General features: G+C 37.4%; 1 protein-coding gene across 1 annotated transcript in view; it reads left to right on the top strand.

Moving 5' to 3' along the window:
- exoc6b (exocyst complex component 6B) overlaps window positions 1-12368 on the top strand; it is a 97592-nt gene that overhangs the window by 45531 nt on the left and 39693 nt on the right. The window contains exons 10-16 of the mRNA XM_039659184.2: window positions 921-967; window positions 1502-1622; window positions 2768-2839; window positions 3402-3499; window positions 4389-4494; window positions 5235-5344; window positions 10387-10498. Coding sequence (XP_039515118.1) covers window positions 921-967; window positions 1502-1622; window positions 2768-2839; window positions 3402-3499; window positions 4389-4494; window positions 5235-5344; window positions 10387-10498 — 666 coding nt within the window. The remainder of the gene's footprint in view (window positions 1-920; window positions 968-1501; window positions 1623-2767; window positions 2840-3401; window positions 3500-4388; window positions 4495-5234; window positions 5345-10386; window positions 10499-12368) is intronic.

The raw sequence follows: 12368 nt of genomic DNA, 5'->3' as shown, positions 1-12368 counted from the left end.
CAATGAACTTGACAACAATGTATAGTTAATTTAGGGCCTGAAAATTCAAATGGGGACCTCTAGTGTAGATGTGTTTATATAGAGTTTTCATTAGCTTGCACAACGATTGGAAAATGAGGTTGAACCATCGTTCCAGCTAAAATATAGCTCAGTTGCGCTTAATGTTGATGTCATTACAAAATACCTCAGGTGTACACTACTGTTCAAAAGATTAGGGTTAGTAAGTTTTGTTTGAAAGAAATTCATACTTTTATTCAGCAAGGACAAATAATAATTGATCAAAAGTGAAAGTAAAGACGTTACAATATGTTTTCTGTTTCAAATAAATGCTTTTCTTTTGAACTTTCTATTCAAAGAACCCTAAAAAAATTTATCACAGTTTCCAAAAAATATTGTGAATATTAAGCAACTGTTTGTAACATTGATTATTATAGAAATTGAGCACCAAATCAGCATATCAAAAGATTTTCTGAAAGATCATGTGACACTGAAGTAATGATTCTGAAAATTCAAATTTATTTCTTATTTTCAATTAGATTTTAAAATAAAATAAAATGGAAAATCGTTCTGTTTTACTGTATTTTTGTATCTGTGAGCATAAAATACTTTTTTCAAAAACATGAAAGAATTTTACTAAACCCTAAGTTTTGACTGGTAGTGTATACTGAAGTGTTGAAGACTTTGCTGAATGTGATTGTTATTCACTTTCAGCATATTTATTTGTTATTTTGATTTGATTATTTGATCAGAAATATGACTTATTATTGAGAACATTTTTTCAAAGAAATAATGAATTCTAAAGCAAGTGAAATAAAAATGTTTTGCATCATTCTAGTTTATTTCAGCAATAATAATAATAAACTATTGTAGTAGATTGCTCAATTGACTGATGTTCATAAACTTTCTCCTGTGGTCTCCAGCATGAAACGTTAGAGGGATACAGGCGCTACTTCAATCAAATTGTTGGGTAAGTGAAGTGCACGTTTTATTTTGAATGGCCAAATGAACTGAAAATCAATTATACATGCTTTGTAATGTTTTTAATATAGGAGAGAATTAAAACAGCTGAATCCTTTTATTGGCTCAGTGTTCAGACCCTCCCTTTTGCCAAACGCTCCCCTTCCTCTGGCCCTTCCTGATTCTCCATCCCAGTGCTGCCGGAAAACTCTCCGAGCTTTAGAATTTATGGTTCTGGAGATGTGGAGTGGCAGATTGGTGTTATTCCGAGTGTCTGGATGGGAATATTGGGAAGGCCGGTGTCTGGAATGGAGGCTTTTGCAAACATCCAAAATGGCACAAAAAAGGCTCAGGGAACTCTCACAGTGGGATGTCTGGGATTTTTTTGGGATTGTTGCTGGCCTGTTTGATGACTCTGATTCCTTTGTGTGCTGGACAGCCTCAGTGTGACCATTTGGGATATTAGTGATGTAGTTTAATGAAATGTTTTTGTAAAGTCCTCACTGTTTCTCTTTCATACCCTTTCTTTATATATGTCCTGCAGTTTTTTTGTAGTGGAGGACCACATCTTGCACACCACGCAGGGCCTGGTAAACAGGGCTTATGTGGAAGAATTGTGGGAGCTGGCTCTTTCCAAGACTATTGCAGCCTTGCGTACTCATTCAGTATGTCTGCACACTACACACTCAACACACACACTGAGCAAGACAAGCCAAAAGACAAGCAGTAAATCTGTTTAGTCAAGGCATCAATTTGAAGGCCAACCTGGAAGGCTAATTCACCATGACTTCCCTCTGGAATTTCTGATGGGTTTTTAGGATAGTGGTTTTCTAGTACCATAAGGTGGTGACCGATACTCGAAGACACAGTGCTTTCACATTTCGTGTCACATTACCTTTCAAAAGTTTGCAGTCGGTAAGATTTCTAAAAGCTATTTTTGAAAAAAGTCTCTTATGGTGGCCATTGGGTCTGTGAAAGCGCTATATAAATGCAGTCCATTTACCATTCACTCTAGAGAGAGCACAAAAAGACGGTAAAAAAAAAAACTATTGTAACTTCACCGTACATTAAAAACATGAAGCTGACTGTCAAGCGAGTCGCGACAAAAATAGTCTGCATGCTTATAATGACAACTACAGTAAAAATATGAGCTTTTAGGTGTTTTCATTCAGCGAGTCTTCAGCAATACCTGCGTTTCGATCAAATAACACCAAAGCTTGCCATTTTCTTCTGAAAAAGATATTTAAGAACTTCTTAAGATCACTTAGGAAAATTACCAACTTTTTAGAATCTATCTTCAGAATTTTCTTAACTTCTTTTCGTGGAGATTTTCCTGAATCCGGTCCCTGTTTTCCTGTGATGGATGTGTTTTTTCCCCTAGTGTGCCATTTCTCTAGTGTTCAGTGGTGCATGGTCCTTCAGAAATATTTTTTTTCATGATTCTTTTATGAATAGAAACTTAAAAAGAACAGCATTTATTCGAAATAACCCTTGATGAATAAAAGTAATAATGTCTTCCCACCCATAACTCTCATCTGTGAGAAACTCATAAATTGAAAACCCTTCTCTAAAGCCTATTAAAATTCAGAGGGAACGTATGGCTCAAAAAGACCAACCCTCCTCTGGGTTTTAGGACTACAAACCAAACAGTTAAATTACCAGATACAATACAATTGTAACATACTTATTTGCTAAATAAATGTTGCATAAAATATAGATCTCTCTTTATTTTTTTTGCATTTATACCAATTAATCTTAATCCTTATCTGCTTCTGCTGTAATCCATCACACTCTCTTGTGTCTTTTGCAGTCTTATTGCACTGATCCAGACCTGGTTTTAGATCTGAAGAATCTCATAGTCCTGTTTGCAGACACACTGCAGGTGAGTTGGGGAAGTACCTGACCATTAAGACAGCAGGTTGTGCTCTTGTTTATATGGATAACGTCTAAGAACAAGGGGTGTCAAATGATTCGATTTTTATTTAAATCAAGTTTTGTGACAACAAATTTTGTGACAAACAAATACAGTATTGAATAAACATTACAAAAAGGTTCAGTATATATATTGTTTGTTCCGTTTGATATAATGCATCATAATGCATATCATTCAGTCAACTGCAATGCAGTCTCAAGTTAAAAGTAATGTGCCTTAAGATCCCTGCATTCTCATTGTCTTTGAATGCAAGTATGTATGTCAAAAACACAAATACTTTTTGGCATGTTTTCAAGCTTGAATTACTTAGGAAAATATCTTATTTAATAATTTACATGCGTGTTTTGGAGACATGACTAAATGTGTGTTTTCTTGTAAGAAATAATTTGGACAAATGTAAATGTATAAACATTATTTCATTCCGATTTCTGCTGAAAGTTGCATGCATTACTTCCTGTTTTCAACTGAGCTGGGTATTATCCACCCGTCTCTTCCCCCTCTCTCTCTGCAGGGTTATGGTTTTCCAGTAAACCAGTTGTTTGACATGTTGCTGGAGATGAGGGATCAATATGGGGAGATACTGCTGAAAAAGTGGAACCAGTCCTTCAGGTGCTTTCTGCCTCTCTTTTTCTCTCTCCCTTTTCTCTGTTTTCTTCATCTCTAAGGATACTGATGATTTGGTTATCACCTTATGACCCTTGAGAAATCCATACTGAAGTAATTATACTAATAGGGTTATGCCCAAATGTAAGGCACGGTCAGTTTAAATCGGGTTATGTTTACTGTACATCATTTGTTCTGATCTGCAATGCAATACTTGGTTAACCAATCATCCATTTTTTAATGAAATATCCATTTTTAATGCTCTCTATCAAAGTACCATTTAAAGAAATTGCCTGAATCTTATACCTGTAGTGCCTAGAGATTAATGTTTGCAGAGGCTGTGGATTACAGGACAGTTGAAGGACAGAGAAATTTTGTCAGGCCAAACTATTAAACTAAAATTACTGATCAAATTACACCCATATGACTAAATCATATTGCTTGAAGGACAATATTTTCTTTTTTTTTTTGTGCTGGCGATTCTTTAAAGAGAATTTAATCCAAAAGAATGTCAATTCGTTGTTGAATTTTTTTTTTGTGTTAAATCTCCTTGACTGAATCTTTAGAGCAGATGACATGGAAAGGTTGTCGTAACCTTGCTGGAGTTGTTTTTAGATCCCTGTCCGAGACACTTGACTCACTCCATTAAAGAGTGATGCTCTGGAGTCTTTGAATGACTCAGGATATCATTACTGTGGGAACAGGCATTCGAGGAAGATCTGTTGTGTGTGTTAGTTAGCCTTGACTGAGTTACACAAAAACACACACAGACTGCAATGCTCATGAGTCCAGTAAATGGTTTTTAGATTATTTCGTCTTCTTAAATGTCCTGCTGTTGTTCTCAGGTTTATAATCTGTTCATCTGTGAAGTCAGGTCTTTTCCCTTCACACTTAGGCAAATCTTAGATCAGGACAACTACAGCCCCATTCCCGTGGCGTCCCCTGACGAGTACCAGCGGATCGCAGGCCAATTCCCCTTCCAGGATCCAGAGCTCGAGAAGGTGAGCATTAGGCACATAAGAAAGCTTTTATCCTAGAGATTTTTTCTCACAGATTCCCTCAGTTACACACCCTCCAGTCTCAACAAAGACATAAATATCCTCCTGCTGTCCAAGAAGTTGATTGCTAACATGCGCATCCTCTGAAATACTTGAACAAAGCCATACATGTGAATTGTCCCATTGACGTCAACAAGAACTACTGCCCAATACTGTTGTAGTAATTAAATGATGCTACCATTCTTGGTGATACATCCACTTGCAGCTGTTCTTTTTCATGCAATAAGGCTGCCTTTGTGTTTTCTTTTTAATTCCTGGTGCGCTCTATTAACAGCATTTGTTGCGAATTGTCTATATTTTTTATTTCGACCACAAATTTGTAATATTTTAAGCACTTACAATGGAAGTACACAGGAATAATATATTACAGCAATCTTAATTCTTGACGAAAAATAATTTCTTAAAGGATATTATCATGTTTTTAAAAAAAAAGAAAAATGTGTTTCTGTTATACAGCCCCTGAACCAGAAGTGTCCCCCTAGAAAAGTAGTCCCACATCAAATGAACGATTTAGACTTTATAGCTCAAATAAATATTTAAAGAATAATTCACATACTTTAGTTTATATTCATTTAGATTCAGTTAGATTTCATAAACCCTCCAGAACACTTGCTCTATGTACTGTGATTTATTTATTTGTTTGTTTTTTATTCATTTACTCATATTTATTTTTCTCTAAACAGATGCCTTTTCCGAAGAAGCTGCCATTTTCTGAATTTGTGCCGAAAGTATACTCCCAAATCAAAGAATTCATCTACGCCTGCCTGAAATACTCTGAGGACTTGCACCTTAGGTACGAGCGTTCACACATACGTTAATCTGTTTCACACCTGCATATACAACCCTTTTGTCCTAATGTTCTCATTAGCAAACCATGCTGCTTGGATGCCAGTTTATGTACCTATTTTTGCACTGCCTTTTTTGAACCTTTCATTTTTCTGTTATGAAATCACTAAACCCGCCCCATTGTCTTTGCCTATCCCCTAGAGTAGCCGCTGAGCCTCAGAGAGGAAGTTCTGTCTGCACCAAACAGTTTCTGTGTGTTTTCCTAATTAATTGCGTGCTTGGTGCTAGTGGGTGTTATTTCAAGGAATTTCTCTTAGTGTTGACTGATCTCTGGTCAGTTTATGAGTTCTTAGAATTACTGATGAGGTTGCCAGATGCGCCGAGCTGTTTAGTGTGGCCTACCCTGAATTCCCAGTCTTCAGACTGTTGGACAGAATAAATGGCTCTGTGAAATGCTGCTTTGGTATGATCTCCATTTATGATATTTCTCAGAAGAAAAGTCCATTTCACAAGTGTAGAAAACAAACAGTTGTGAAAACAGCACTTGTGGATTTCCCAATAAAAGACCTGCTTAGCAACCTGTTATATAATGTCAGAGAGTAAAATGAATGAAGGCAAGTTGTTGCTCATGATGCTTACGACACCCTGTATAATAATTTTTAAGTGATTTGCTCGTACCAATCAATTTGTGCTATGGAGATGAATGATACCACAAATAGTGGTAATGATTAGACTTACAATTTTCATCTGATGGGTGATAAAGAGGCAACATTTTTAATTCAGGAGTGTTTTAGGGAGCAGACTTTGGGAATAGAATTGCACCAGTGTAATCTAATTATTCAATTTATTGTGAGTTAAGACCATTACATTTTAAAAATGCTTTTACAAGGATTCTGGAGTCCACTATTGTAACGGCACAGCCAATCAAAATCCATCCAACTTTAAAGTATGTGGTGCAATCACTTTACCCTCTATTCCAAAAGGATACGTTCAATTGATAAGACAATTGTCAAATTATTTTGATTTCAAATAAATGCTTTTCTTTTAAACTTCAAGCAGGTTTCATTGCCGTGTCACCTCTGTTTAGGAATGAACCTTTTTAAAGTCTTTAAGCATTCATCTCCCAACCACCCCTTAACCTCAGTCACGTTGTGTTGCGATCTGATATCTCATCCCTTCTCCTAATACCCTGAATGGAACAGTAGGTCAAGGGGTCGAGGCTAAAGGTCACTGTCTGTAGAACTGTCGTTGGCATTTCCGTCTTCCTCCTCCTGATTGAGCAGTGCTCTAAGACGAGTCCTCTGAGTCGTGATCGTTTGATGTTCCCTGTCTGTGGCTCTTTGAGTGCCTCGTCAGGTCTGGTTACTTTAGAAGCGGATGTCTCAGTTGGATATCCTAATTCTTGTGTGCGTGTTTGTGTAGTTATTGCAGTTTAGAGGTTTACTAAGGAAATGAGGACACGTAGAAACCGGCAACCTACCAAATTACTACTCCATTATCATCATCATTAGTGATTAGTGTCTGAGACATTGTCTAGCCAACCAGACACTCTTAACAGTGTCGCCTGAAGAGTGGTCCGATAGAAGATGCCTATTATAGCAGTAGAAAATACGAATGTATTTCCCGACTCGTTGGCTTAATTTCAAGCTATGATTGCCTGTCCAGGACTACCTGTGCTGTGAAAGTATTGTTTTTGGAGATATATATATATATATATATATATATATATATTCTACAAGCACTGCAAGAATGACTTTAAATGAGCAATAATACCTTTTTTCCTGTCTGATGGAGTCTGTGCGTGCTAAATTCTCCTAGACTGTCCAGATCCTGGAGAGAGTGTAGCTGCAATGGACGTTGAGTGCAACTGCTTGGTTTATGTCAAAGGTGTCAGAATATTTGGCTCAGTCCAATCCCGCCTGCAGGATGATTACATGAACTTATTGAATCTACAGGTATTCATACTGGTGAATGAACTGTGTAAATCACTAAGTTCCATGTGCACACAGTAAGAAAGCATTTTGTCCAATTTGGTCCTCAATTATAAATGATACTCCCTTGAATTAGATGGATAAATATACAGAACATAATCAAAAATAATTTATTACACTGTTCTCTAGAATGCTTGATTCTGTCTGATCAGTTTTGGCATTCTGCAGTCAAATATTTTTGTATAATGATCACTAAATATTATCCTTTACTTAGTGGTAAAATCCAAACATTGGCTTTTAGACTCCACAGGAATAATAATCAAAAAGGAGCCTTTTTGGATTTAGCATTTGTATTGTGTTTTAAAGGTGTCCGTGTCGTATATAATTCGGGATGGATGTTGGCAGAGAAAACTGTGTTGGTTTTATTGGGACCCCTACCAAGAGTTTGGCTACTCACTACCTCCTCACTTCCACCAGTCATGTCCTATGTGGTTTTCAGAACGTGGCCGGTCCCCGTGCTCAAATGTCAGTTAAAATTCAACAATAAACATCTGACCTCTTTTGGCTGCGCTCGCAGTAGTCTTTGCCTCGGCGTGTGGGGTCCAAGGGCTCCAGATCAAGCCAAAATCCCCTGTACACCCAGCTAATTTAAGAATACTGTCAAATAATGGCTCGACTCACTGGATTTTTTTCGTATTTGACATATTTGTAAAAATGGATCTCTATTAGCACAAGCGCAATTGAGTAAGAGGGCAGGAGGCGGCCAGGTGGCGTTCAACCAGAGGTCTCAGATGGTGGGGTCAGGATGCTGGGTATGTGTGTAGTGTATGGGTTGTATAGAAGAAAAAGCCGGCCCTGTTGCCATTGGTAACGGAAACGAAAACAAAATGATTGACACACCAAAGGAGCAAAAGAACAGCTCTGCTTACTACCCAGACTAGTCCACCGGAGGCAATTAGTCCTTGTGGTCTCCCTCTACTAATATTGAGATGAGATGTGGTCAGAGGGGGAGGTAAGGGGCTCAAGTCCATGTGCAGGTGCCTGGAGACCAGACGTCAGGAATGTATGCGACTCCCCCAACGCATGTCCAGCGAACTTTAGACCTCCCTCATGAGAGCCGCTTTACAAATGTGCATTTACCATATTAACCTGAAGTTCCCCTTGAGTTGAAGCTAGCTGTAACGTTACTCTTTGTGATGGTTGAATAGCTAATAAACATATGTTCTGTGCTAGCCGTATCGGTCTCGCGTTCTTCTTCTGTTTAGTTTCTCTTTTTCTAATGAAGTTAATTGGACATTTTCAGTCTCCGTTGGTTCCCTTCTCATCTGTTTCTCTCAGATCATTGTTTATCAGTCCAAACTCCCACCCTAATTTTCACTGAATAAGTGAGAGAGTTGAATGGATGAATAAATCAAACGTAAATGCCAGTAAAACGTCTGTGTTTAATCAGACTACAATTTCTCTTTCTGTATTGCAGCCCCCCTCCCTCTTAAAATGAGGAATAGCCAGAGGCTTTTGGATTCATCCAGACACTGTCAGTTTCCAGATTGTCACTAAAGACCAATGCCTTGCTTTCTAGTCCTCAATTTAAAGCCAGGCCTTTCCCTAGTTGAGGTTCAATGCTATACTAGGAACATTTCCATATTGTAATGTTCAAAATCAGAGCCGTGTTTTGGACTAACCTAAAAATTGCTGAAATTTGAACAAAAGTCACAAAACAAAAAGTATCTCATTCACCATGATTTTGTAGCGTCACATTTGACGCTAATATTATAATCTGTATGTAGGTCTGCAAGCAACTTCTCAGCATCTTGTGGTTGAATAGCACCTCCATTTCTCCCCTTTTGACCTCCAACTCTCTGCTCCTTTTAGCTCTCCTGTTTGCCAAGTCAGCGGAGAGAGCTCAGAGTTTTTTCCCCCTCTGAGGAGAGGAACGTTTTTCAAATTCCTCCTCTGCTTTTCTCAGCACAATGAGAGACGATTTAGTAATTTGTGAGGAATGCGTTTGTTGCCCAGATCGAGGGGGAAAACTATTGCACCCTGGGCCTTGGCTCATATTGATGGACAATTTTGAGACATATTGTCCCTTTCTTTCTTTTTACTCTTTTTTTTTTTATTATTATTTGTGAACCAGTCTGTGGGGAAGGAAGAAGATGCAGCTGCAGCCATTCTAACAAGTACAGGAACGATGGCTGACAAAATTAGCCCCTTTACTCCTCCCCACCCCATTGTAGAAAAGAAGAATAAAGAAAAGTGATATCCCCCTTTTTCCCTTGTGTTGATTTAAAACGTAATATCTGTGTGTGGTTGTTGTGGTTTTAAATCCCGCCCATGTCTGTGAGTGTTCATGTGTGTACATCTGAGAATCTTGCATCTATTTGGATCAAGGCTGAGATTAAAACACATTGGACTATGAATGACTGCAAAAACTTGTTTGTGATTTTCCACTCCTTATGTTGGGTCTTAAACAAAACGATACCAGTAGCACAAAATGCATAGCAATTTCAGAATTTGTACAGTAAAAGTTGTTTTTTTTTTTGTCTGGAAGTTTTTTTAATGTTTTTGTTCACCCAGGCTTGATTTATTTGATAAAATAGAAAAACAGCAATATTGTGAAATATTATTAAAATTAATTTACTTTTGAATGTAATTTAATGATGGCAAAGCTGAATTTTCAGCAGCCATTAGAAATTAGAAATCATTCTAATATGCTGGATTAGTGCGTTATTATAATTTTGTGGAAATCGGGATACAGTTTTTTTTTTCAGGATTCTTTGATAATTAGAATGTTTAAAAGAACAGCATTTATTTGAAATGGGAAACGTTTGTAACAGGATGAATGTCTTTATTGTGTTTTCTGATAAATTTGCATTATTGCTTAAAGTATTATTTCTTACAAAAAAAAACCTACAGACCTATTGAAAACATGTAAGATATTTTATATAACTTAAAAGGGATATAAGGGATCTGGTGTTGGTGATGCAAGACACACCCCCATACCGTTACACTTGGTCCACAATGTTCCTCCAATCCTATTATGTGGTTATGGATTTGCATTATAGACATAAATATGTGCATATATAACTGTATTCCTAATTAGATGAATGTTCATGTTCAGCTCAACAGAAATTGATGACATGATCCGTAAATCTACAAATCTCCTGCTCACACGAACCCTTAGCCACTGCCTACAGTATGCCATAAAGAAGAAAAACGTAGGACTGGCAGAGGTGAGGTTCTTTTTTTGTTTCTCTTCCATTTGTGTCTGTGATTATTTGCACACATCTATGTTGTTCTTTATTGATGTCCGTTTCAATCCAACCTCAACAGTGAGTCTCTGTCTGGATCACTGGAAAACTGTTCTTGTGCAACACTATAATATTATCATCTTGTAGATACACCCCTTTAGTACCATTTTTCTCTCAGTCAAGATGCGAAATAACTACAGTTTTGGTGAATACCAGTCGCTCAGACTATTTATTACTATTTCTATAGAATGTTTTACCCATATTTTACCCATTTAATTACCCACCATTTTTATTTTTTCATTCAAACATGTAAAACAACTGCCTATGTACTGTTTTTTAAAAATTGAAGAATTACATTTTGCAAGCTATATCATGTTATTATCTTATCCAGTCTATTGTCTACCTGCAAAGAACACATTGACCCAGCAGCTTTTCATTATTATTAATGAAACAAACCATAAAACCATTGCTTGCTATATCTAAACACCATTTCAGGTCAAAGCCCAATCTGAGGCGGATTTTTCGCAACAGTAACAGCAGATAAAATGACCTGTCATTGGCTGGTAGCATGTGTCATTTTTCCCCCTCTTTGCTCTCACTCCATTCCTGCTTTACTTTCCCCGTGTTTATCGCTCAAATGTGGTTAGTTTCTTCTCTGACCTGCTGATTCTCCCTGCAGTCAGGTCTGTTTATGACCCCTGATGGTAAAATGATGAAAGAAATGCAGAGGAAGAAAGATAGACATTCAGTGTTGTATTTTGATAAAGCAAAGGCTTTATTATTGTTTTCTGGTAGTTTGCATCGCAAAGTCTAGTCTTACTACTACCATTACACACACACACACACACACACACAAGATCAGATATCAAGCTCCTTCCTCCCCCTCTCCTGCCCCGGATCTGGTGGAGGTGCGGAAGTGTGACCCGGGCTCTGCATCAGGCTTCCCTCCCTTGCGCGGTGCACCATGACTGGAGAGAGGGAGGGAAGAGTCCAAACTAAAGGTCTGGCCTCAATTAGCACCAATGCGCATCAGCGCCTTGCTGCTGACAGCCCTGCCCTGCCTGTGGACCTCAAACACTGCACCACAGACCGTCTAACTAGAGCTGCTCTAGGTCTGCGTCCCACAGACAAACCCTCTCTGTCCCTTTAACCATACCCTTGACTTCCTCTCTGTACCCTTTCCCCTTTAGAATTACTCCCACATAGTGCTTTTGCTAGTTATTGCTCATACTTCTTGAATCTTTTCCACAAACATTGATTTTCTCTTTGACCGTACTACATGGTTTTACTAAGTTCTGATAAAAAATAGCTGCATTATTACTAAAAGAAAAGCTCTGTAAGATGTAAAAATGTTAATCTATCTACGTAACTGTTTAAATCGTTTACAAAGTGATAAACACACTACCACTAAAAAAGTTTTTTGAAAGTTTTGAAAGTCTCCTTAAGCTCACCAAGACCAATATATTTGATCAAAAATACAGTAGAAATAGGAGAATTTTGAAATATTACTGTCATTTTAAAATAACTTTTTCTTTTTTAATATATTAAAGTCATTTATAAAAGTAATTTAATGCTGTAATGGCAGTCTAATTTTCAGCAGCCATTACTCAAGTCTCAAGTGTCAGATGATGCTTCAGAAATCATTCTACTGATTAGAATCGTCACTTTACCGTCAGCATAACATGATAGATTTAATGCTTAATCTTTGCTGAATAAACATTTTAATTTCCTTCCAAAAGAAAAGTTACTTACCCAAACCTTTTAAATGTTAATTTACATTGTAAAAAAATATTTTTAAAGTTGTAAATGGAGGGTATGCACTGCTGAGTGGCAAAAAGACTAAGTGGCAGTG

Source organism: Pimephales promelas, chromosome 1 (assembly GCF_988280905.1).
Source record: "Pimephales promelas chromosome 1, fPimPro1.hap1.1, whole genome shotgun sequence".
In the NCBI taxonomy this organism is placed as follows: Eukaryota; Metazoa; Chordata; class Actinopteri; order Cypriniformes; family Leuciscidae; genus Pimephales; species Pimephales promelas.
This window is presented reverse-complemented; position numbering and strand designations above follow the sequence as displayed.